Source organism: Salvelinus alpinus, chromosome 11 (genome assembly GCF_045679555.1).
Source record: "Salvelinus alpinus chromosome 11, SLU_Salpinus.1, whole genome shotgun sequence".
In the NCBI taxonomy this organism is placed as follows: Eukaryota; Metazoa; Chordata; class Actinopteri; order Salmoniformes; family Salmonidae; genus Salvelinus; species Salvelinus alpinus.
In genome coordinates, this window is record NC_092096.1 from 48,805,729 (window position 1) to 48,832,151 (window position 26,423).

At 42.8% G+C, this 26,423-nt stretch overlaps 1 protein-coding gene across 5 annotated transcripts in view; it reads left to right on the top strand.

The window, feature by feature from the left end:
* Positions 1–26,423, top strand: part of arhgap36 (Rho GTPase activating protein 36) — an 88,469-nt gene that overhangs the window by 58,911 nt on the left and 3,135 nt on the right. For 2 of the 5 annotated variants that reach the window (XM_071333335.1, XM_071333329.1), the window contains exons 3-12: positions 1,184–1,258; positions 15,914–15,999; positions 16,206–16,418; positions 18,782–19,064; positions 19,223–19,278; positions 19,888–20,038; positions 20,176–20,324; positions 20,683–20,907; positions 21,346–21,434; positions 21,744–21,958. In XM_071333335.1, coding sequence (XP_071189436.1) covers positions 1,184–1,258; positions 15,914–15,999; positions 16,206–16,418; positions 18,782–19,064; positions 19,223–19,278; positions 19,888–20,038; positions 20,176–20,324; positions 20,683–20,907; positions 21,346–21,434; positions 21,744–21,958 — 1,542 coding nt within the window. The remainder of the gene's footprint in view (positions 1–1,183; positions 1,259–15,913; positions 16,000–16,205; positions 16,419–18,781; positions 19,065–19,222; positions 19,279–19,887; positions 20,039–20,175; positions 20,325–20,682; positions 20,908–21,345; positions 21,435–21,743; positions 21,959–26,423) is intronic. The other 3 variants (XM_071333332.1, XM_071333333.1, XM_071333334.1) reach the window with 3 other exon arrangements.

The following is a 26,423-nucleotide window of genomic DNA, read 5'->3' on the forward strand; positions in this document are numbered from 1 at the left end:
TTTACATTTCGAGGCTTTCAAAACTCCTATCCGGTCAGCCCTTAAGGATGAAGTTGCATCTAGACACTGGTGTAGAGTCAGTTCTGTTGTTTCCCCATTAGTGGTGAGGATTGGGATTCTGTGAGTTTAAGCTGATCCCAGATCTGTGCCCAGGCCCAATCATGTTGAGAGAAACAAAGAAAAATACATTCTAGTCTTGGAAGATCAAGGATTCTGCAACAAACCAGTCCTAAACAGCAAAGGCGTGCTACCTTACAAACACACACACGCGCAGACTGTACACACGACTGTGATCTTTAAAGCCCCAAAACCCAAACAGTGATGTCTTCCAGATAAAGCTTGTCAGAGCATGTTTAGGTTGTAAAATCACATCCTTGATCTGCATGTAGTTTCTCTGGTGTCACCCTCTGGCTAAAGGCTACAAAGGCAGTACAGGAGGCTGTGGCCTATACAAACACACACGCAAAGACTTGATGTTGTAAAAAGGTCTATTCTTAGTACCGCCTGAATTGAGGAATAGATGTCATTCTCAGGAAAGCAACTTGCCGCGGTGCGTTGGCGGGGCGTGCGGGCGGACATGCGTTTTCTTCTTCTCTTGTTTGGTCTTCACACGGGTGGAGATTTTGTGCTAATATTCGATCCCGGTTTACATGTGTGTATGTTTGTTTAGCATCGTTTATGGTTCCTTTTTTTACAAGGAGACGATATGGTGGGAGGAGTAGGAGAAAACCCAACATTACCGAGGATGTGTGCCAAATGGCGCCCTATCCCCTGTATCAGGGCTCTCCAACCGTGTTCCTGGAGAGCTACCGTCCTGTAGGTTTTCACTCCAAACCTAATCTAGTGCACCTGATTCTAGTAATTAGCTGTTTGATCATCTGAATCAGGGGTTGGAGCAAAAAGCTACAAGAGCATAGCTCTTCAGGAACAGGGTTGGGGAGTTTTGACCAGGGCCGATAGGGCGTAGTGTGCTATACTGTATATAGGGAATAGGGTGTCATTTGGGATGTGAATTCAAATAAACTGCAAGTAAGACGCAGATTATAAAGAAGCCAGTTAAAACGTCACCAGGCAAACGTTACATTACTCTTCACTCTCATGAACAAACAACCTCTTCTTGTTTCTTTTTGTCTTTTTTGGTCTTTTTTTTAACTACCTATTTTTTTTGTCCACTTTTTTCCAGAAATCCGTAAGAGGAGAAAATCGCTCAGGAGGAAGTTTGACTCCTTCTCCAAAGAAAAGAAAGAGAAAGAGCGAGGTAAGCCCCCCCCCACCCATAAACTAGATTATGAAGTGTCGAAATCTTCCACTGTGGGGTTGCATCCAAAATGGCACCCTATATAGTGCACTATGTAGGGAATAGGGTGCTGGTTAAGGACGCACACCTATGACTCAGTACTCTTTGTTAAAACCGAAGACCACATACCATACCTCAGAAGGTCAGACAGACCAGAGTCATGTACTTAGATACACAGCTCTGAGACAGACTAACCGCTATTGACGTAGGTCTACAGGAGCTTCTACTCCTTCTTGACTAATTGACTAATGCCTGTGAAATGATCAACCACTGTTGACGTACAGTACAGTAGCTCCAGTCCTCCTTCTCTATTCCGTAATGACAATTAAGTGACTAATGCTCGTCAAATCATCAAGCACTGTTGACCTACAGGCCAGTAGCTTTTCTACCTCTTCATTGTTTAACGGGGACTAACTGCTTAATGCCTGTGAAATCATTGTGTTCACGACAGTGAGCTCGGTTTCCACCCCAAGAGGCAAGGGCCTCTTTATACTGCAGATTACTCATTTTTTGCAACTGTTGTCTGTTGTAGAAGGTTTCAACACTGCCTCCTGAGTGTACACACTGATACACTCTCATAAACATTCACACGCGCACACGAACTGACCCAGAAAATAAAGGCATGCGCCCAGTCTGTCTCTCGCTCTCTTTCTGACACACATGCACACACACCCTCTGACCGACACAAACGGCATGTGCACACAAGTATATGCGTACACAGTCACTTCACAGTCGCTTTTCTCCTTCTCACACACACTGACAAATAACGAAAAGGCACATGCACACACGTGTACACAGTCTCTCCCCCCCCCCCCCCCTTACACACACACTCTGTTATCCTCTCCTTGGCCCAGTGCTGGCCATGTGGAGGTGTGATCAGGGAGAATAAAGAGATGTTCTCTTTCTCCTCCAGCTGGTTGCCTTCAGGGCAGAGCCATCTAGCCAGCCTGTTATCTTACCAGGGTTAGGGTTGATTAGACTACCCGTGACAGGACAGGGTCTGCTAGCCAGTCTGTTGTATTAGGCCTACCCCAGAACAGTGGCCAGCCAATCTACTTGTTAGCATTACGGCCAGCTAGCCACCCTGTTACCCAAGCCAATGGACAACTTGTTCGAATTATGGCCAGCAAGCTAGCCTGTTACCTAGGCCATTGGCCAACGTGTTAGCATTATGAACAGCTAGCAAACGTTTTACCCAGGCCAGCGGCCAACCTGTTAGCATTATGGCCAGCTAGCCAGCCTGTTACCTAGGCCAGTGACCAGCAAGCCTGCTGTTTTATCTAGGGTTGGGATTAGGCAACCTGCCTGTTGATTAAGCTAGCTACTAGCCAAGCTAGGACAATACCTAGGGAAGCCTGTCTGTCATGAGGGCCAGCTAGAGAGCCTGTTGTGTTACGAAGGGCAGTGGCCAGCCTGCCTGCCTGTCTGTCCTTTGGTGCTCTCAGGTCTGTGTCTGGGTAAATCTCCTAAGATGATAGTACTTAATGCTCAGTCAGAACATTAGGGGTTTGGCAGGGATGGATGAATGGATGAAGGGATGGAGTGGTCGAAAACAAACGAGGGTAAACGAACGCTCAAGTGATCAGAGGCGAGTAGCGTCACTAACGCTAATGCCAACAAATGCTAATTAACCCATAAGACTCTAAGCCCTGTCTAAGCCGGGGGGGGGGGGGTACTACTAAGCTATATGGTATTGTTTTAAGATGGTCATTTTTCTATTTTATTTTGAATTTTAAGACCCCTTGAAGCCTATAAGAAATAAATATATACAGTACCAGACAAAACACACCTACTCATTCAAGGGTTTTTCTTTATTTTATTATTTTCTACATTGTATAATAATAGTGAAGACATCAAAACGATGAAATAACAGTGTGTAAAGCTGTCATCAAGGCAAAGGGTGGCTAATTCCAAGAATCTCAAATATAAAATATATTTTGATTTGTTTAACACTGTTTTGCTTACTACATGATTCCATATGTGTTATTTCATAGTTTTGATGTCTTCACTATTATTCCACAATGTAGAAAATAGTAAAAATAAAGAATAACCCTTGAATGAGTCGGTGTGTCCAAACTTTTGACTGGTATATACTGTATATTCACTGCCTTCGGAAATATTCAGACCCCTTGACTTTTTCCACAATTTGTTACGTTACAGCCTTATTCTAAAATGGAATCAATAAAAATCCTCATCAATCTACATACAATACCGCACAATGACAAGCGAAAATAGGTTTGAGCTCAAGTGCATCCTGTTTCCATTGATCATCCTTGAGATGTGTCAACAACTTGATTGGATTCCACCTGTGGTACAATCAATTGATTGGACATGATTTGGAAAGACACACACCTGTCTACATAAGGTCCCACAGTTGATAATGCATGTCAGAGCAAAAACCAAGCCATGATGTAGAAGAAATTGACCGTACAGCGCCAAGACAGGATTGTATCGAGGCACAGATCTGGGGAAGGGTAAGAAAACACTTATATAGCATTGAAGGTCCCCAAGAACACAGTGGCCTCCATCATTCTTAAATGGAATAAGTTTGGAACCACCAAGACTCTTCCTCGACTTGGCCACCTGGCCAAACTGAGCAATCGGTGGAGAAGGGCCTTGTCAGGGAGGTGACCAAGGACCCGATGGTTACCCTGACAGAGCTCCAGAGTTCCTCTGTGGGGATGGGAGAACCTTTCAGAAGAACAACCATCTCTGCAGCACTCCACCAATCAGGCCTTTATGGTAGAGTGGCCAGATGGAAGCCACTCCTCAGTAAAAGGCACATGACAGCCCTCTTGGAGATTGCCAAAAGGCACCTAAAGGACTCTAAGACCATGAGAAACAATATTCTCTGGTCAGTTGAAACAAAGATTGAACTCTTTTGCCTGAATGCCAAGCGTCTTATCTGGAGGAAACTTGGCACCATCCCTACGGTGAAGCATGGTGGTGGCAGCATCATACTGGGGGGGATGTTTTTCAGTGGCAGGGACTGGGAGACTAGTCAGGATCGAGGGAAAGATGAATGGAGAAAACTACATGAGATCCTTGATGAAAACCTGCTCCAGAGCGCTCAGGACCTCAGACAGGGGCAAAGGTTCACTTTCCAACAAGACAACGACCCTAAGCACTCAGCCGAGAGAACGCAGGAGTGGCTTCGGGACGAGTCTCTGAATGTCCTTCAGTGGCCCAGTCAGAGCCTGGACTTGAACCTGATCAAACATCTCTGGAGAGACTTGAAAACAGCTATGCAGTGACGCTCCCCATCCAACCTGACAGAGCTTGAGAGGATCTGCAGAGAAGAGTGGGAGAAATTCCCCAAATACAAGTGTGCCTAGCTTGTAGCGTCATACCCAAGAAAATGTGAGGCTGTAATCGCTGCCAAAGGTGCTTCAACAAAATACTGAGAAAAGGGTCTGAATATTTATGTAAATATAATACATATACAGTTGAAGTCGGAAGTTTACATACACTTTAGACAAATACATTTAAACTCAGTTTTTCACAATTCCTGACATTTAATCCTAGTAGAAATCACCTTGTCATAGGTCAGTTAGGATCCCCACTTTATTTTAAGAATGTAAAATGTCAGAATAATAGTAGAGAGAATGATTTATTTCAGCTTTTATTTCTTTCATCACATTCCCAGTGGGTCAGAAGTTTACATACACTCAATTAGTATTTGGTAGCATTGCCTTTAAATTGTTTAACTTGGGTCAAATGTTTCGGGTAGCCTTCCACAAGCTTCCAACAATACGTTTGGTGAATTTTGTCTCATTCCTCCTGACAGAGCTGGTGTAACTGAGTCAGGTTTGTAGGCCTTCTTGCTTGCACACGCTTTTCAGTTCTGCCCACAAATTTTCTATGGGATTGAGGTCAGGGCTTGTGATACATTTATTACATAACTTTTTTCATTATTAAAGTGGATAGAGATGAGTCAGTATGTTGGCAGCAGCCACTCACTGTTAGTGATGGCTGTTTAACAGTCTGATGGCCTTGAGATAGAAGCTGTTTTTCAGTCTCTCTGTCCCCGCTTTGATGCACCTGTACTGACCTCGCCTTCTGGATGATAGCGCGGTGAAAAGGCAGTGGCTTCTGTGGTTGTTGTCCTTGATGATCTTTTTGGCCTTCCTGTGACACCAATTTGGGCCCATTCCTCCTGACAGAGCTGGTGTAACTGAGTCAGGTTTGTAGGCCTCCTTGCTTGCACACGTTTTTTCAGTTCTGCCCACAAATGTTCTATAGGATTGAGGTCAGGGCTTTGTGACGGCCACTTCAATACCTTGACTTTGTTGTCCTTAAGCCATTTTGCCACAACTTTGGAAGTATGCTTGGGGTCATTGTCCATTTGGAAGACCCCTTTGCGACCAAGCTTTAACTTCCTGACTGATGTCTTGAGATGTTGCTTCAATATATCCACATAATTTTCCTCCCTCATGATGCCATCTATTTTGTGAAGTGCACCAGTTCCTCCTGAAGCAAAGCACCCCCACAACATGATGCTGCCACCCCCGTGCTTCATGGTTGGGATGGTGTTCTTTGGCTTGCAAGCCTCCCCCTTTTCCCTCCAAACATAACAATGGTCATTATGGCCAAACAGTTTCATCAGACCAGAGGACATTTCTCCAAAAAGTACGATCTTTGTCCACATGTGCAGTTGCAAACCGTAGTCTGGCTTTTTTTATGGAGCATTGGCTTCTTCCTTGCTAAGCGGCCTTTCAGGTTATGTCGATATAGGACTCGTTTTACTGTGGATATAGACACTTCTGTACCTGTTTCCTCTAGCATCTTCACAAGGTCCTTTGCTGTTGTTCTGGGATTGATTTGCACTTTTAGGAGACAGAACGCGTTTCCTTCCTGAGCGTTATGGTGGCTGCGTGTTCCCATGGGGTTTATACCTGCGTACTATTGTTAGTACAGATGGACGTGGTACCTTCAGGCGTTTGGAAATTGCTCCCAAGGATGAACCAGACTTGTGGAGGTCTACAATTTATTTTCTGAGGTCTTGGCTGATTTCTTTAGATTTTCCCATGATGTCAAGCAAAGAGGTACTGAGTTTGAAGGTAGGCCTTGAAATACATCCACAGGTACACCTCCAATTGACTCAAATTATGTCAATTAGCCTATCAGAAGCTTCTAAAGCCATGACATCATTTTCTGGAATTTTTCAAGCTGTTTAAAGGCACAGTCAACTTAGTGTATGTAAAGTTCTGACCCACTGGAATTGTGATACAGTGAATTGTAAGTGAAATAATCTGTCTGTAAACAATTGTTGGAAAAATGACCTGTGTCATACTCAAAGTAGATGTCCTAACCGACTTGCCAAAACTATAGTTTGTTAACAAGAAATGTGTGGAGTGGTTGAAAAACAAGTTTGAATGACTTCAACCTAAGAGTATGTAAACTTCCGACTTCAAAAAATATATATATATTTGCTAACATTTCTAAAAACCAGTTTTGAATTTGTCATTAAGGGTTATTGTGTGTAGATTTATGAAGAAAAAAAACTAAAATCAAATTTAGAATAAGGCTGTAACATAGCAAAATGTGGAAAAAATCAAGGGGTCTGAATACTTTTCGAATGCACTGTATTTGATGAAAAATTACTGATATTAGCCCATATAATTGCATTGAATAACAGATTCACTACATGGAACAACAGATAGCCCCCCAGAAAAAATCTAAAGGAAGCTTGTTCTGAAGTATTTATCCAATATATATACATATTGTTTACATGTATTTAAACCCTTATTTTGTCAGTAAACAGTCTCCAAATATACTTCCGTAAATGTTTTTGACTGGTACCGAGGGACATTCAGACGTGAGGCCTGTGGGAGTCTCACCTTTACACAGAGTGGTCATATAAGTGTCTAGCCTAAACTGTTCAGACGCTACAGACAGAAGTTGGAAGATCGGCTATACCGACTTCAGACAAGTTCCAAGACGACTGGTGGGGGTCGTCGAGCAAAGCGGAGAACAGCATCGTGTTCGTGAGAGTCTCCTCCTTCCATAATAGTTTGTAGGCCAAACCGTTCGGGTGTGTAAAAGCACATTTCACAAAATAAAAGTTTGTGTATACTGTGTTTACGTGTCTGTTTACCCTCTTCTACAGCCATGGATGGATGGATGGATGGATGCCAGTTGTGCTTGTTCCTTTAAGGCTTCAGCCTCTTATCTGTGAAGGTAGCACAGTGGGTAAAGTGGTATGGGTAGCCTAATCTGGAGCAAATGCATTTAGATGGTTGTTAATCGCAATAACATTAACACTCAGGTGTTTCTGCTAATTGTCTTGTTGTGTACTTTCTATCGTTTATTCATGCTAACTGTATTTGTCGCCTGACAGCAGTCAGAAAGTGTGCAGGATCCTTAAAAAAAATGTATCATGGTATTTTCCTGTCATGGTAGTACAATGAAAACAATACTGTGGTACTATCGTGTTTTTTTGGTTACTACCATGGAAGGAAAATACCATGGTACTGTTGCAAATACCATGGTATTTTCAACCCACGCTAGTGACCAAAACACCATGATAGTACCATAGAATTTTTGATAATAATACCATGGTTTTGTACTAGCAACATGTAGTGATACTAGTGAAACATGAAAGCATGGTAGTTGTTTACAATGTATTTTCATGATGGTCCATGTCCCACAATATTTTGGGTTAAGTGACCAGAAACATAGTCATTTATACTCACATAATGCAATATTGACTTCTCGCTCTGCAATGACAAAGTGTAGGCCTACTTTACCCTTCTAAACCCCTTGAGCTCACAATGAAAAACCACAACACACATGGTCTAGTAGTGTAGTGTGCCTCTTAAACCTTAGTCCGCTGGTCACTATATAGCTTATTAGCACGCTAGTCGGCTAGCTACATGCTTGCTAATTAGCCAGTAAGCCTATTAACTAGTTAGCCCGTTAGCTACTGTAGCTAGCCACTGGCCTGCAACCAAACAGTGGCATCTGCGGGAGGATTTAGTCAGTTGATGTACCTACATACACGTGTCCATGGCTTTCGTGTACCTTGAACCAGCTTCAAGGAAAGGATAAGAAGAGGGGTGAAGGGAAGAGAGAGAGGGTGGGGGAGAAAGAAAGAAGGAAGGTTTGAGAGACAGGGAGAGGCGGGGTGAGAGAGGAGGGAGGGAGAGGGAGAGGGAGAGGGAGAGGGTGAGAGAGCGAGAGAGAGAATGAAAATGGGAGACAGAAACCCCATTCCCACCCACAGTTTTTATGTGAGTAATGTCATACAGTATAAAACAAAATCTTGACAGCTGTGACCGAAACAGGAAATTTCAATACAATTTTAGAAATCCCGACATGGTGGGGTCTTTTTGTGTCGGTAAAATTTAGTATGCGAGAAATGGTGGTGGAGAAGCCTTTATGCGCAAATATTGATATAATAACCATCATACAGTGGTGGGAAAAGTACCCAATTGTCATACTTGAGTAAAAGTGAAGATACCTTAATACGAAATGACTCAAGTAAAAGTGAAAGTCACCCAGTAAAACACAAATTGAGTAAAAGTATAAAAGTATTTGGTTTTAAATATACTTAAGTATCAAAAGTAAATGTAATTGCTAAAATGTACTTAAGTATCAAAAGTAAAAGTACAAGTATAGATCATTTCAAATTCCTTATATTAAGCAAAGCAGATGGCCACATGTTGTAGTTTTTTATTTTTTTATTTTCAGAGGCAGTAGGGATGACCAGGGATGTTCTCTTGATAAGTGTGTGAATTGGACCATTTTTCGGTCTTGCTAAGCATTCAAAATGTAACGAGTCCTTTTGGGTGTCAGGGAAAACGTATGGAGTAAAGAGTACATAATTCTCTTTAGAAATGTAGTGAAGTAAAAGTAAAAGTTGTCAAAAATATGAATCGTAAAGTAAATTACTGATTCCCCCAAAAATGACTTAATTAAGTAGTACTTTAAAGTATTTTTACTTAAGTACTTTACACCACTGCCATCATATCGAAGTAAACTTGGAGTCACGCGATGACATGGTGTGTGATCCTCCCATAACGACTTGGGAAAGCATGCAGTTTATTAGGCTACAGATTAAATAAATTATGACGAACTACACAGGGTGATGAAAGTGCAGTGATGAGCTTGATGCTCCTTTCCAATAAATGTCGAGGGTCTTATTCTGGTGACATGATGATCGATGCTTGACCGCTGTTTGACAAATAAAAATATTATCGCTCTGATCCATAATAATCTCATCATGTAGATTTACCTACCCGCAGAGCCTACCCACATTGTATCTACGATATGTTAGCTAGAGAGCAGGTGCCAAGACCAGAGTAGACACATTTGCTATTAAAGCAGCAGTTTTTGTGACAAAACTATCGGTAGAGTTGAAAATGCAATGGAAACACAATGAACATTGTGCACTACGCCATCACACACTGATTTTCATCCACAACAAGTCAGTTTGGTGGAAACGCCACTGGTGGGAAAATGTACATATTTTATTTATGCAGATTTTTGAATATTTGCATGAAAACCTGACGCCAATTGGGTGGAAACCTAGCAAGAGAGAGAGAATAGTGGTAGATAGAGAGAGAATGATAGAGAGTGGAGAGCGAGGAGGGTTTGAGAGATAGAGTGAGAGTTAAAAGAGAGACGAAAAAGAAAGAGGGAGAGAAAGAGAGAGCGTAAAGATGAGAGGAGAGGCCGGGAGGGTCAAAACAACAGAGACAGAGACAGAGAAAGAGAGAGGTGTATTTCAGGTTTAAGAGGTATTTCAGTTTCAATCCACCTATCCTTAGAGCTTTACCTCTTGGCACTCTGCCAGTCTCCCATGTCTGACCAGCTTTAGGTCTTACGGACTCTTCACAGCAGGAGTGTGTGCGGATGTGTGTGTGTGCTTGTGTGTTTTATATGAATTCATTCATTAACAAAAATTGTTTACTCAAATTGCCAGTTGGCAACCCATTCCTTACGGGATTAATTGACACATAAACAAACATTACAATGATTCACAGTGATAATTATTCCGGTGTTCTGCATAGTGCGCACCGCATAAAGAATGAAAAATAAATAAATACATAATAGTGGAAAAGGTTACCCAAGCAATAATAATTTAAAAAATACAATTAAAATACAGATAAATAAATACAGAAAAATGAAATGGAAGGCATTTAACCCTGGTCTGTCACGAAGAGAAGATTCAAGTGAGAGAGATATATTGTAGGCCCACACACAATTTATATACACTGAGTATACAAACATTAAGAACACCTGTTCTTTCCATGACGTAGACTGACAAGGTTAATCCAGGTGAAAGCTATGATCCCTTATTGATGTGACTTGTTAAATCTTCTTCAATCATTGTAAATGAATGGGAGGAGACAGGTTAAAAAATGATTTTTAAGCCTTGAGACAATTGAGACATGGATTGTGTGTGTGTGCCCTTCAGAGGGTGAATGGGCAAGAAAAAATATTTAAGTACCTTTGAATGGGGCATGGTAGTAGGTGACAGGCACACTGGTTTGTGTCAAGAACTGCAACGCTGCTGGGGTTTTACACTCAACAGTTTCCTGTGTGTATCAAAAATGGTCCACCACCCAAAGGATATCCAGCCAACTTGACATAACTGTGGGAAGCATTGGAGTCAACATGGGCCAGCATCCCTGTGGAATGTAGAGTCCATGTCCCGACGAATTGCTGTTCTGAGGCCAAAAGGGGGTGCAACTCAATATTAGGAAGGTGTTCCTAATGTTTGGTATACTCAGTGTACATATGCCTATGTCTGGAGCTAAATATTTTTTATAATTTATGGTGAACAAAAATATGAATGCAACATATCAAGTGTTGGTCCCATGTTTCATGAGCTGAAATAAAAGATCCCAGAAATTTTCCAGACGCACAGAAAGCTTATTTCTCTCAAATTTTGTGCACAAATTTGGTTACATCCCTGTTAATAAACATTTCTCCTTTGCCAAGATAATCCACCACCTGACAGGTGTGGCATATCAATAAGCTGTTTAAACAGCATGATCATTACAAAGGTACACCTTGTGCTGCGGACAATAAGAGATCACTTTAAAATGTGCAGTTTTGTCACACAACGCAATGCCACAAATGTCTCAAGTTTTGATGTAGTGTCTAATTGGCATGCTGACAGCAGAAATGTCCACCAGAGATATTGCCAGAGAATTGAATATTCATTTTTCTACCACAAGTCGCCAAACATCGTTTTAGAGAATTTGGCAGTACGTCCAACCGGCCTCCCAACCGCAGACCACGTGAAACCACGCCAGCCCAGGACCACCACATCCGGCTTCCTCAACTCATTGGGATTGGCTGGGCCTTGCTCCCCCCTGGCTGTGCTACTGCTCAGTCATGTGAAATCCATAGATTACGGCTAATTTATTTCAATTGACTGATTTCTTTTTATGAACTGTAACTCAGTAAAATCTTTGAGTTTGTTGCATGTGGCGTTTATATTTTTGTTCACTATAGTTATAGGTCGCCCTTTTTCTTTTATTCCGGGCTTTATCAAAAAATTCAGCAAACAGAAATACACAATGGACAAAAAAATAAATTCTGTCCCTTCATCGCTCAGCCACATAATGCCAGGGTATATCTGATGGGCTTTCTGGAATAAGGACAAGCGTATATTGTGGTAAAAACGGCAATAGAGGATAAAATGAATATCATTCTCGATCTCTCCGAGGTCACAATAGTTACATAGTCTTTCCTCTTCCATTTCACCACAATAGCGATCTGTTTCAATAGCAGGGGCAATATCGCTGATCTTACCTGTTTCAATAGCAGGGGCAATATCGCTGATCTTACCTGTGCACATAGCGATCTTTCTTTTGCTTTTGGTAGGTTGTACATAATATATCTCTCACACACAAATGCACTCTTAATCAAACAAAAGGTTCTCCATTTGGGATTGGGATTAATCTCCTTCACCCATTTATTTTCATATTGCCATTTCAGTTGTTTTTAATAGCGTCTATGTCTTCCTTAATTTGGTTTTCGTACAAATGTTCACAGTCAGACTGTTGGAAAAGCTCAGGATCCTGGGACTGAACACCTTCCTCTGCAACTGGATTCTGGACTTCCTGACCGACCTACCCCAGGTGGTGAGAGTAGGCAACAACACCTCCGCCACGCTGACCCTCAACCTCCACACTGGGGCCCCCCAGGGGTGTGTGCTCAGCCCCCTCCTGTACTCCCTGTTTACCCACAACTGTGTGGCCACGCACAACTCCAACTCCATCATCAAGTTTGCTGACGACACGACGGTGGTAGGCCGCAATGGGGAGGGTCAAGAGCTTCAAGTTCCTTGGTGTCCACATCACTGAGGACTTAACATGGTCCTCTCACACCAACACAGTCACAAAGAAGGCACACCATTGGCTCTTCTCCCTCAGGAGGCTGAAACTATTTAGCATGGCCCCTAAGATCCTCAAGAATCTTTACAGTTACACCATCGAGAGCATTCTGACTGGTTGTATCACCGACAGGAAGGCCCTACAGAGGGGGGTGCGGACAGGTTAGCACATCCCTGGTGGTGAGCTCCCAGCCATATGCACATGCTAGGCGGTATCTGAGAAAGACTGACAAATTGCCAAAGACTCCAGCCACCTGAGGCATGGACTGTTCTCCATGCTCCCGTCCAGCAGACAATACCGGTGCATCAAAGCTCAGACAAACAGACTCCTAAACAGCTTCTATCCCCTGGCCGTCAGACTGTTAAATGGCTACTGCTCTCTCTCTCCCACAGACTATACACACTGGGCTCTATGCTCATCCACAGCTCTCTACCCACTCAAACACACACACCCTCACTGTCACTCTTACTCGCACACACATACTCACATACACACACTCACATACATCCTCACTCACACACTCATTGCTGATGCCACAAACTTACACCCACACACACACAACCCCTCACAGCTACGCTGCTGATGATCATTGATTCAATTTATTACTACCATTACACTACTGTTCATTGATTATTGATTTCCATTACCATTATATCTATCTATTTATACTGCTACTGGTCACCATTACCCCTGTTTACATGTACAGTGCTTTCATAAAGTATTCATATGCCTTTATTTTTTCCCACATTTTATTGTGTGACAGCCTGAATTTAAAATGGACTAAATTGAGATTTCTTGTCACCAATCTACACACAATATCCCATAATGTCAAAGGGGAATTTTGTTTGTTGAAATTAAAAAAACAAATAATAATGAAAAGCTGAAATATATTGAGTCAATAATTATTCAACCCCTTTGTTATGCCAAGCCTAAATAAGTTCAGGAGTAAAATATGCTTAACAAATCACATAATAAGTTGCTTGAACTCATTCTGTGTTCAACACATACATTTATCTGTAAGGTCTCTCAATTGAGTAGTGAATTTCAAGCACAGATTTAACCACAAAGAACAGGGAGGTTTATCCAATGCCTTGCAAAGAAGGGAACCGATTGGTAGATGTGTAACAAATATCCCTCTGAATATCCCTTTGAGCATGGTGAAGTTATTAATTAGGCTTTGGATGGTGTATTAATACACCCAGTCACTACAAAGACACAGGCATCCTTCCTAACTCAGTTGCCAGAGAAGAAGAAATATGCTCACCGATTTCACCATGAGGCCAATGGTGATTTTAAAACAGTTACAGAGTTTAATGGTCGTGATATGAGAACGGAGGATGGATCAAACAACATTCTAGTTACTCTACAATACTAACCTAAATGACAGAGTGAAAAGAAGGAAGACTGTACAGAATAACAAATATTTCAAAACACGCATCCTGTTTGCAACCAGGAACTTTAGTAGTACTGCAAAAAAATATATGTTTTGCCCTGAATACAAAGTGTAATGTTTGGGGCAAATCCAACACAGCACATCACTGAGTACCACTCTTCATATTTTAAAGCATGGTGACTGCATCATGTTATGGGTATGCTTGTCATTGGCAAGGACTAGGGAGTTTTTCAGGATAAAAAGCAATGGAATATAGCTAAGCACAGGTAAAATCCTAGAAGAAAACCTGCTTCAGTCTTTTTTCTAACACACACTGGGAGACAAATTCACCTTTCAGCAGGACAATAACCTAAAACACAAGGCCAAATCTACACTGGAGTTGCTTGCCAAGATGACATGCAATGTTCCTGAGTGGCCTAGTTGCAGCCGTGAGTTAAAGTGGCTTGAAAATCTATATCTAGTTTTGAAAATAGCCTTCTAGCAATGATCAACAACCAACTTGATAGAGCTTGAAGAACTTTAAAAAGAGTAATGGGCATATATTGTACAATCCAGGTGTGCAAAGCTCTTAGAGACTTGGCCAAAAAGACTCTGTCAAAAGTGATTATAACATGTATAAGAGCAGAAACTATACCATGAAGTCCAAGGAACTGGACATAGATCTCTGGGATAGAATTGTGTTGAGGCATATATCTAGGGAAGGGTATAAAACATTGTCTAGAGTGTTGGGAAATTGAAAAAATATAGAACTACCCAGACTCTGCCTAGACCTGGCCATCCGACCAAACTGAGCAACTGGGCAAGGAAGACCTCGGTCAGGGAGGTGAACAAGAACCCAATGACCACTCTGGCAGAACTACAGAGTTCCTTGGCTGAAATGGGAGAAGCTGCCAAATAACAGTCTCTATGGCACTTCACCAATCTGGGCTTTAGGAGAGAGTGGCCAGATAGAAGCCACTCGTGAGAAAAAGGCACATGACTGCACGCCTGAAGTTTGCAAAAAGGCACATAAAAGACTCTGAGAGCATAATTCAAAAGATGCTGTGGTCTGATGAGACAAAAATGTAACTCTCTGGCCTGAATGCAAAGCGATATGTATGGAGAAAACCAGGCACAGCTCATCACCTGTCTAACACCATCCCTACCATGAAGCATGGTGGTGGCAGCATCATGCTATGGGGATGCTTTTCAGTGGCAGATACTTGGAGACTTGTAAGGATAGAGGGCACAATGGATGGAGCCAAATATAGCCAAATCCTTGTTGAGAACCTGCTTCAGAGTGCAAATGACCTTAGACTGGGGCAAAGATTTGCATTCCAACATGACAATAACCAAAGGTATACTGCCAAAGCAACGCTGGAATGGCTTCAGAACAAGAATGTGAAAGTCCTTGAGTGGCCCAGCCAAAGCCCAGGCTTGAATCCCATTGAAAATCTGTGGAAAGAGTTGAAGATTCCTGTTCACTGCCGCTCCCCATCTAAGTTAACCGAGCTTGAGAAAATCTGCAAGGAGGAATGGGAGAAAATCCAGATTGTGCAAAGCAAAAACTCAAAGCTGTAATCGCCGCTAAAGGTGCTTCTACAAAGTACTGACTCATGGGTGTGAATGTGTATGTAAATGAGATATTTAATTTCTAAAAATTTCTAAAAACATGTTTTCACTTTGTCATGATGGGGTATTATGTGTAGATGGGTCATAAATGTCTATTTTGAAGTTTGGAGTTAGGATAAGGGTTAAGGTTAGGGTTAGGGTTAGTAGATAGTTGAAATGCTACTGAAATGAAATATCTGTTCCTCCCTCTTTCCTTCCCTATCTATCCCAATCTCTTTTCCTCCATCCATACCTCTTTTTACCTTTTCCATCATCCCACAGAGACAGCCGCCAAGGCGTTTGGCATCCCTCTTTCGCAGGCGATAGCCAACGACCGGGCATACAAGCAGCGTCAGGATGCTCTGAAGGTTTTTTTTGTTCATCTACTTCATTAGATTATTTTACTATGAAGTGTATTAAAAAAAAAAATACAGAAAACAACATGTATCCAAATACAAGTGTAAAAACCGCACACTAGAAAATACACTTTTACTTTAGGTCTATTTCCTGTAAAGTGTGTTGTGATTGACTATAAAAGCACTTTAAATAAAGTTGGATTTGATTTGCTCTGAAGGAGAGCCGGAGAGACTGCCTTGATCTCGAGGCCAGCGTCCTGAGGTTCCGGGCTGAGAAACAACAGCAGAGCAACGGGAACAAACCCCTCTGTAGCACGTCTTCATCACCCTTCAGCGGTGCTACATCCTCATCATCATCGGCAGCACTGGCGTTGCACAGCAAGCCACTGTCACCCAGGTTCCTGGATAAGAAAGCTAGAGTGCAGAGACGGGTGAGTTGGAGAGCGCAGACACACACACACACACACACACACACACACACACACACACACACACACACACACACACACACACACACACACACACACACACACACACACACACACACACACACACACACAGACACACACACACACACATACACACACAGAGACACACACACACACACACACACACACACACACACACACACACACACACACACACACACACACACACACACACACACACACACACACACACACACACACACACACACACACACACACACACACACACACACACACACATACACACACAGAGACACACACACACACAGAGACAAGTAGATGTAGACGCTTGTCTCTATGTCTGGGCTTTACTTTGGTCTGAAATACGCGGACCTCTCTTCGGCTATCAAAAGAGCAGTCGAACATCCAACAAACATTTGTCAACCATGACTTGTCGACTTCAAACTACGGTTTCAAAGCATGACCACGCTGGCATATCTCCTCCAAGACAATCAAACATTTCTATTGTATGCTTTTGGCACTTGAACGTACTAGCCAGCACATACCTCAGGCCTGAGAACTGTGAAATACAGTGACGTAGGTGAAACGGATCCAAACATATCCGTTCAAAAATACATCTTGAGTTGTTTTATTTGAACACGATAACAATATAGCCAACTTCAACAGAAATCTGGGGTGTAGAAGTTCAACGATGACTATCGGTGTTACTCTCTCAGAACCTCGACCCTGGTAATCAACGTTGATATTGGGAAATGAAAAAAAGGTCTGCATTCCAAATGGCTCCGTATCGTGCAAAAGTAGCGCACAATATAGGGAATCGGGTGCCACGGGAGACACACGCACGAAGGGAACATTCAGTTAAATCTGTCTGCCCTCTGTCTGGCTGTCTCTCCATTCACAATCATTCGCACAATCAATTCATTTTCCTGGTATGGAGTCCGACCGTTGTTTGCTGCAGCAGCACAGTAAAAATATTAGCAGAGCAAAAACGGTGTGCACATTCGTGCATGCATTTGGGGCGTAGTCCGTGTGTGTGTATTTAAGTTGAGCCCCTGCTATGTTAATGTCTGTATCGTGCTGCGCTCTAACCTGCTGTCCTGCTGGGTGAGAGCTCAGACACCATCTCTGCTGGTGACTCCAACACACTGTCATTACTAGCCAGGGTTAGCGGGACCTGATACTGTATTTGTTTTCACTGAGTGTTTGTCTGTAGTCATTCCACGTCAGAACAGAATGAAGGGATGGAGACTAGTGGAGGAAGGCATGTTTGAGGCTATTGAGATGCACCCATTAATTAGGGCCTGAACCTAACATAAGCAATTTACTGCATGTGCTGCCAAACGTGACAAAGACAATAAGAGACAGCACACATAAATCTGGGACCAGGTTACTCATGCATAACTTGAATTATGTGTAATAAATGATTTATTGATGTTGATGGGAGATTTGTGTGCGATTGTAATTTCTACGTCTAAGAGATAGATACAAGACAGTTGAGGTGAATAATAATTTGGTTTTGCGACGCTTTTTACACGTCTTATTCAGATTTACTTGGAAAACTGAAAAACCTTCAAATCAAAACAGAGGAAGGGAAGTAGAGAGGAAACTGCTTTCGATTATTGAGATCATGTCCGCGGGAAGATGTTTTGGGTTGGGGAGGCTTTTTCTCCGCTCTACTGACAAGTATTGTTCTGTGCTCATACTGGAGTAATAAAGACCTAATGCACTAAATAAATCATATAATTAGTCATGAGAAAACTATCCTGAAAAAACCCAGAACATTTTTCCCAAAAATGAAAACTTAAAACTCCATTTGTATAATTTCTCTTAAAATAAAATCTACCTCATTATGTTATCCAGGAAAAATGTCATACTCATCCCAAGATTAACTGGATAGTTTTACAAGAAAGTTTTCACGGCAACTGGCAGAATTTTGTTACATGATCAACTAATGGAAATCTTTTTTGAAAGCCAGGAAAAATATTGTTGAAATCATTTTGCTTTCCCTTTACCTGTACCCCCTTCTCCATCACCCTTCTGTTTATCCTCTCACTCCCTCGTTCTTCTGTTCCTTCACTCCCTCTCCTTCCTTCTCATCCATACTTCCCTAATGTTCCACTCTCCTTCCCTCTGTCTCTCATCTCTTCCCTCTGCTCCTCACTCTCTTCTGTCTCCCTCTCTTCGTTCCTACTATCGTTTCTCTCCTACTCTTTTCTCATCCTTTTTCCCTCACCTCTGTTTTTCACTCTCCCTTTTAATCAACTCCTAAAGGTTTTGAAACTTGAACTTGAAATGCTTAATCTCTCCCTCCCTCTCCTCCTGCCTTCCCCTTCTCCCTCCGACAGGGTGGCCTGTCAGTGGACTCCATCTCAGATCTTGTCGAGAGTCAGTCCCGCCTGTTGGAGGCGCTGCAGCTGTCCCACCCTGCAGAGCTGGAGCTGAAGAAGACTGCAGCAGGTGCCGGGGGGCGGACCCAGACCAAGTTGAGCCTCAACCCCATCTATAGACAGGTTCCCCGTGTGTTGGAGAGGTGCTGCTGCCACATAGAGAGACACGGTGAGACACAGAGGTCTGCTGATGTGACTATGTTAGCCCATCTAGCTAAGGCATTAGCTCAGGGGAACCAACGTAAGTCTTCCGGTCTCAAGCAAGGTCACTCATCATGCGAGTGTGGTTCATTGAACCACCTCTCTGACAATTATAAAGTGTAAAATATATGGGATAGAATATTGAGAGATCTTGCTCTTTCACAATAATCTGAAGTGGCATTCTCTCCTTCTCCACAGGTCTACAAACTGTGGGGATCTTTCGTGTTGGGAGCTCCAAAAAGAGAGTTCGGCAGGTGAGTCTTTTTGCTCTCCACGCATAAATGTTCATGTCTTCAACATTACAGTTAGCTCTCCCCTGCTTTAGACCTATTTACTAGCCAGTGTGTCGATGTACATTTGCTCTCCATATTACACAAACGTTAGCCCAACTACAGCAGAGTTGTGCATTACCTTCACTTCATACAGTAGTTATTTATCCCTACTCGGTAGTACTAGCCAGTGTGTTGATGTTGTGGCAGGTGTACTTCTCTTCAGCTGTGTACTTTGTACTCAGGGCCGTTGATCCCTGTCATTTCCTGTTTAAAAAGAAATGCGTCACATGGGAAACTGACCTTATACTGTGTGTGTGGCCGGTGCATGTGAACTTATTTGTGTATGTGTCTGGTTTTGATGTGTGTGTGTGTGTGTGTGTGTGTGTGTGTGTGTGTGTGTGTGTGTGTGTGTGTGTGTGTGTGTGTGTGTGTGTGTATTGACTCTCACATGGGTGCTGCCTCGAACTGTGCATTCTTGTGTGTGTGTATCTGTTGCCACTGCCTTTTAAGTGTGTGTGTGTCTGCTCGTTCTAGTGTGTGTGAGTGTGTGCGCGCTCTGATATGGTGCTGATGTGTGTTTGCCCCACCTAGCTGCGTGAGGACTTTGACATAGGGACAGACGTGTGTTTGGATGAGGAGCACAGTGTTCACGATGTAGCGGCATTACTGAAGGAGTTCCTCAGAGACATGCCCGACCCTCTACTGCCAAGAGAGCTCTACGCTGCCTTCCTTCACGCCAACCGTAAGGGGCACGCACACAGTAACCCATACGACACACACTAGCCATACGAATGCAACCGCTATCATTTTCTACTGGTAAATTCAAAAGGTGCTCAACAAGGTCTCTTCTCTCTCTCTCTCTCTCTCTCTCTCTTTCAGTTCTGCGAGGGACAGACCAGCTCCTGTACCTCCAGCAGCTGCTCTACCTGTTACCCCCCTGTAACTGTGATACTCTGCTCCGCCTCCTCACCCTGTTACACACCGTACAGAGCCACGCACAGGACACCACAGGACCACAGCACCAGGAGGTTAGTCCCAATGTGGGGTGAGGGGGAAGTGTGGGGGGGATCCGTGTTTGTGTGTCATGGGACTGTCTATCATTCTGTTCATCTGTCCATATTTTTTTCTGTCAGTTTGTCTGCTTCTTCTGTCCGTCATCAACACGTTACCTTCTCTCTCTCTCAAGAGGAGAGCACATAATAGATTTTGGGTTGTCTTAACCCTCTCTCTCTCCTGTTTCGGTTTCTCTGTCTCACCGGACCCTTTCTATATTATATACCGTCTCCTAACGCCTCTCTCTTTCTGTAGCTCTACACTAACTAGCCTAGCCTACACAGTAGGTAGACCTAATATGCGGTCTTTCCCCTAACCTCTCTCTCTCTATAGCTCTCTCCTTCTCTTTCCCCATCTCATCCCTCTCTTTACCTGCAGTTCCCCGGCAATAAGATGACAGCAACCAACCTGGCGGTGATCTTTGGTCCCAACCTGCTGCAGGGGGAGAGGGGCGGAGGGGACAGGGAGATGAGTCCCCATGCCATGGGCATTGAGGACAGCACTGCCATCATCAACGTCACCCTTCACCTTATACAGAACTACAGGCGACTGTTCACGGTAGTTGGAGTGTGTGGATCGGGAGGGGGGGTGGATTTCAGTTTTTTTTTACATTTACAGATAGCCAGGAGCACACTCCAACACTCAGACATAATTCACAAACAAAGCATTTGTGTTTAGTGAGTCCGCCAGATCAGAGGAAGTAGGGGTGACCAGGGATGTTCCCTTGATAAGTGTGTGAATTGGACCATTTTCCTGTCCTGCTAAGCATTCGAAATGTAACGAGTACTTTTGAGTGTCAGGGAAAATGTATGGAGTAAAAAGTACATTATTTTCTTTAGGAATGTAGTGGAGTAAAGGTTGTCCAAAAATATAAATAGCAAAGTACAGATACCACAAAAAAATCGACTTAAGTAGCACTTTAAAGTACTTTACACCACTGTGCGTGTTAGCATGCGCGAGCGTGTGTGTGTCACCCTCCTGTCCTCCTCTCCCCAGGTGTCAGCAGAGCTCCAGCAGGAGGTGCTGATGAGTCTCATCCAGACAGATCCTGACATCATCGACTATCTCCTCCGCAGGAAACTCAGGTAGGTGTACACTTCAGGGCCCATATTTACATACAGTCTCGGAGTAGGTCCCCCCCTGTCCATATATTCTTATTTACTATGATCTAAAAGGCTAAACTGATTCTGGATCAGCACTTCAGTTGTCTCTGAGTCTCAGTGTTGTGTGTTTATTGAGTGTGTTTCAATATCTCTATTTGTGGCGCTGCAAGACTTTTTGCAAAGTGGATAACAAAGAACTCTAATCTCTACTCCCTCTGCTTGCTCTCCTTCCCCTTTTTTCCCTCTCTCTCATTCCTCTCCTTTCCTTCCCCTACTCTCCTCCTCCCACAGTGGCAGTCACCTGACGGTGGAGACGGTAGACACAGCGGGGGGTCGGCGGGACACGGGGGCATCTCTGGACTCTGTAGGGGCGTCTAGTGGTAGCCTGTCACCACTGGAGCCCCCCTCGCAATTCTTCAACCCCGACGAGCCCGGGGACAGCAGGCTGACCACAGAGGTGTTCCTCAACCTCGACATCCTCCAACGCCACCATAACAACAAGAAACGTAAGTCATCGAGTTTAGGTTTAAGATCAGGTTTAGGTTAAGGTTCAGGTTTGATTAGGTTTAAACAGCGTCCTGGATGTCTTCTGACACCACCACAACAGGAAAAGGAAGTTACTTATTCTTACAGGGTCCCACTTCTTTTATTACACCCATAGCAGGTAGACACAACCACAACAGGAAAGTTAAGTCACACATACGGTATATAAAGGGGTTGGATTTCAGTTACAATACCATCAGCAGGTATACTACACTGAACAAAAATATAAACGCAACATGTAAAGTGTTGGTCCCATGTTTCATGAGCTGGAATGAAAGATCCCAGAAATGTTTCATATGCACGAAAAGCTTATTTCTCTGAAGTTTTGTGCACACAATTGTTTACATCCCTGTTAGTGAGCATTTCCCCTTTACCAAGATAATCCATCCACCTGACAGGTGTGGCATATCAAGAAGCTGATTAAACAGCACGATCATTACACAGGTGCACCTTGTGCTGGGGACAATAAAATGCAACTCTAAAATGTGCAGTTTTGTCACACAACACAATGCCACAGATGTCTCAAGTTTTGAGGAAGTGTGCAATTGGCATGCTGACTGCAGGAATGTCCACCAGAGCTGTTGCCAGAGAATTTAATGTTAACTTCCATAAGCTGCCTCCAACATAATTTTAGAGAATTTGGTGGTACGAATTTGGTCTCACAACTACAGACCTTGTGTAACCACGCCAGCCCAGGTCCGCAACATCCGGCTTCTTCACCTGCGGGATCGTCTGAGACCAGCCACACGGACAGCTGATGAAACTGTGAGTTTGCACAACCGAAGAATTTCTGCACAAACTTTCAGAAACCGTCTCAGGGAAGCTCATCTGCATGCTTGTCGTTCTCACCAGGGTTTTGACCTGACAGCAGTTTGGTGTTGTACTTCAGTGGGCAAATGGTCACCATCAATGGCCACTGGCATGCTGGAGAAGTGTGCTCTTCACGCTCGAGAAGAATCTCGGTTTCAACTGTACTGGGCAGAAGGCATGTATGGCGTCATGTGGGCAAGCGGTGGGGTTATGGTATGGGCAGGCATAAGCTACGGATAACGAACACAATTGCATTTTATCGATGGCGATTTGAACGCACAATGATACGTGACGAGAATGGCCCATTGTCGTGCCATTCATCCGCCGACATCACCCCCATGTTTCAGCATAATAATGCATGGTCCCATGTCGCAAGGCTCTGTACACAATTCCTGTAAGCTGAAAATGTCCCAGTTCTTCCATGGCCTGCATACTCACCAGACATGTCACCCATTGAGCATGTTTGGGATGCTCTGGATCTACGTGTACAAGAGCGTGTTCTGTTTCCATCCATTATCCAGCAACTTCGCACAGCTGTTAAAGAGGAGTGGGACAACATTCCACAGGCCACAATCAACAGCCTGATTAAGTCTCTGCGAAGGAGATGTGTTGCGCTGCTTGAGACATGGTGGTCACACCAGATACCGACTGGTTTTCTGATCCATGGCCCTACCTTTTATGTTGTTGTTGGTATCTGTGACCAACAGATGTATGTCTGTATTCCCAGTCGTGAAATCCATCAGCATCTAATTAATTTACTTCAATTGACTGATTTCATATGAACTGTAACTCAGTAAAATCGTTGAAATTGTTGCACGTTGCATTTATATTTTTGTTCAGTGTACTCAGCGGGACAAGAGTCATCGATATTTATGGGGTCACTACACCTTTATGAGCTCTGTTGGTATGCAACATCCAGCTAGGGTTAAAGTTAGGGTTATGGTTGAGCCAAGGTGAGGCATATTTACTTAACATCGACTAATTTGCATATTCTAATAAAATATATATATATATATATATATATATTTTTTTAAATATTTCTGTACATTCAACTGTTAAAAGTTGATTGTGATATGATTATGATTAAACGTTTTCATGTGGGGGGGTGGGCCTTAACAGAATAATAAGATCAGTATAGTAAGAGCGTGATAACATTGTAATAACAAAGTAACATTCTAATAATACAATGTCGCTGGTTTTGGAGAATTCAAGCACTGTTAAGGACAACAAACCCAATCAACAAAACAAACCAAAGCCAAGTTGGCCAAGCGGTATCAACGATGGCATCAAACCATCCCCAAGCAAGAAGGGCGCGAGTTGGGAGAGGTTTACGGATATGGATGTTGACTTGTTGAAATCCATCAATGAAAGTCTTGCCAAACTTGATATATTGGATATACTACGAGAGGACATCAATGCATTATGTGCCAGTCTAGAATTCAGCCAATGTCAGATTGATCTAAGGAAGGAGAACACGGTGCTGAAAGGTACTGTGGACTCTATTCATGGCAAGGTGGAGGTGGTGCAAAGGGGGAACAAACAACTTAAAGAAACCTTGCTTGATGTACAGTGTCGATCAATGCGGGACAATCTCATCTTTTCAGGGAGACCGGAGAATGACAACAGCAGAGGCTGTGAGGACACTGTCCGAGACTTTATGTTAACTCAACTGAAACTGCCCACAGATGTCGTGCATAATGTCACTTTCTCCAGAGTCCTTAGAATGTCCACTTTCTCCAGAGTCCTCTCCAGAGTCCTTAGAATGTCCACTTTCTCCAGAGTCCTCTCCAGAGTCCTTAGTCTTTTCCCAGAGGCCTCTGGGAAAAGGCCATAGGCTATTATTGCAGGTTTTTTAATTCTTAAGGAAATGGCAAAGAGCAGGGGCAGAGAACTCAGAAACACTGATTTTGGAATGAATGATCACTTCCCCCACGGAGATAAATGAAAAGAGAAAAAAACTGTATCCCATCATGAAAGAAAAGCATTGCCTGAACCAACGAGTTTCCTTGGTGATGGATAAACTTTACATCAATGGGAAACTGTATCGGGACTCGAGAGTAACTCCCTGGCTATTTTAATCCAATGTTCAAATCTGAGTTTGTGTGTTGTAGTGTATCATGACAACTTCAACTATAACGAATACATACTCTATTGATCTCCACTTGATAAGGAAAGGGCTGCATATAGCTCAGGTTAATGTATGTAGCCTTCCTAACAAAATACATTAAATTTTTTTACTTGGTCAACATAAATAATATTCATATTTTAGCTTTGACCGAAATGCATTTGGATGCATCTGTAAAAGATGGGCAAATGAACATTAATGGATATCGTCTACTTAGAAGGGACAGGAGTAGGAATGGTGGGGGTGTAGCACTGTACATTCAGAATAATATACATTTAAAGAGGAGGGATGACCTTAATGTATGTCAAATAGAGGCACTATGGGCTCAAGTACATCTGCCTCACCAGGCACCCACATTGGTAGGATGTGTGTACAGACCTCCTAGCTCTAAGGTGTCCTATCTGGATGACTTATGCACTGGGTTTGACCAGGCCACAGATAGTAACAGAGATGTATTTATCTTGGGTGATATTAATATAAATTGGAAGGATCATAATAGTTCAAATAGAACTAAAAAAATTAGATATCCCGAGAGCTGTGGTTTGAAACAAATTGTGAATGATACTATTAGTATCATGAACTAAGTTAGGTCAACGTTCGGACACGTGCATTGATCTGATCTTCTGTAATATACCATTGCAATGCTTAACCAAGAAAATGCATATCCTTGCTTCAGGGCCTGAGCTACAGGCATTTAGATTTGGGTATGTCATTTTAGGCGAAAATTGGAAAAAAGGGTCCGATATCTTAAGAGCCAGATCAATGCCAGTGGGCTGGACAGACCATAATATTGTGACCATAACCATGAACACCACGGTTCCAAAGAAACCCCCAAGGATTTTGGTCAAGAGAAATGTTAAAACATTTCATCATAATCTATTTCAAAATGATTTGGCTGCTGTACCGTGGGAGCTGATTTATCTAGAGGATGATTTAAATCACGCTTCAGAATGTTTTATTGATTTGCTCACTGAGGTAACGGACCATCATGCCCCAGTAAGAAAGAGTACAGTTGGGGCTTGTCCATTTCCATGGATTGGGTGAGACATTTTCTCCAAAAATATGGCAGAAGTCTTAGCAGCCAAATCTAAACTGGAAATTGATGAACAGAATTGTAGAACACTACGTAATTATGCAGTTAAATTCAATCGTAAGATTTTTTTTACATTTTACAACAATGCTTTTATTGATTGTAAAAATGATTCTAAAAAGGTATGGAATACAGTTAAAGGCTTACTTGGTACATCTATCTCATCATGCCCATCTAGTGTGGAGGGTGAGGGCAGAACAATAACAAAACCAGCTGATTTTGCCAATCATCCTATTGACGTTATTACCCAATGGTAAATTTGGTTATGATCTTATGGACAATTTTTTACTTCGCTATGCTGCTCCCCAGATTGCAGCTCCTTTGAAATACATATTTAATTGGATCATTGGAAAAGGGGACATTTCCAAATATATGGAAGCATGCTAAACTGTGTACAACCCTG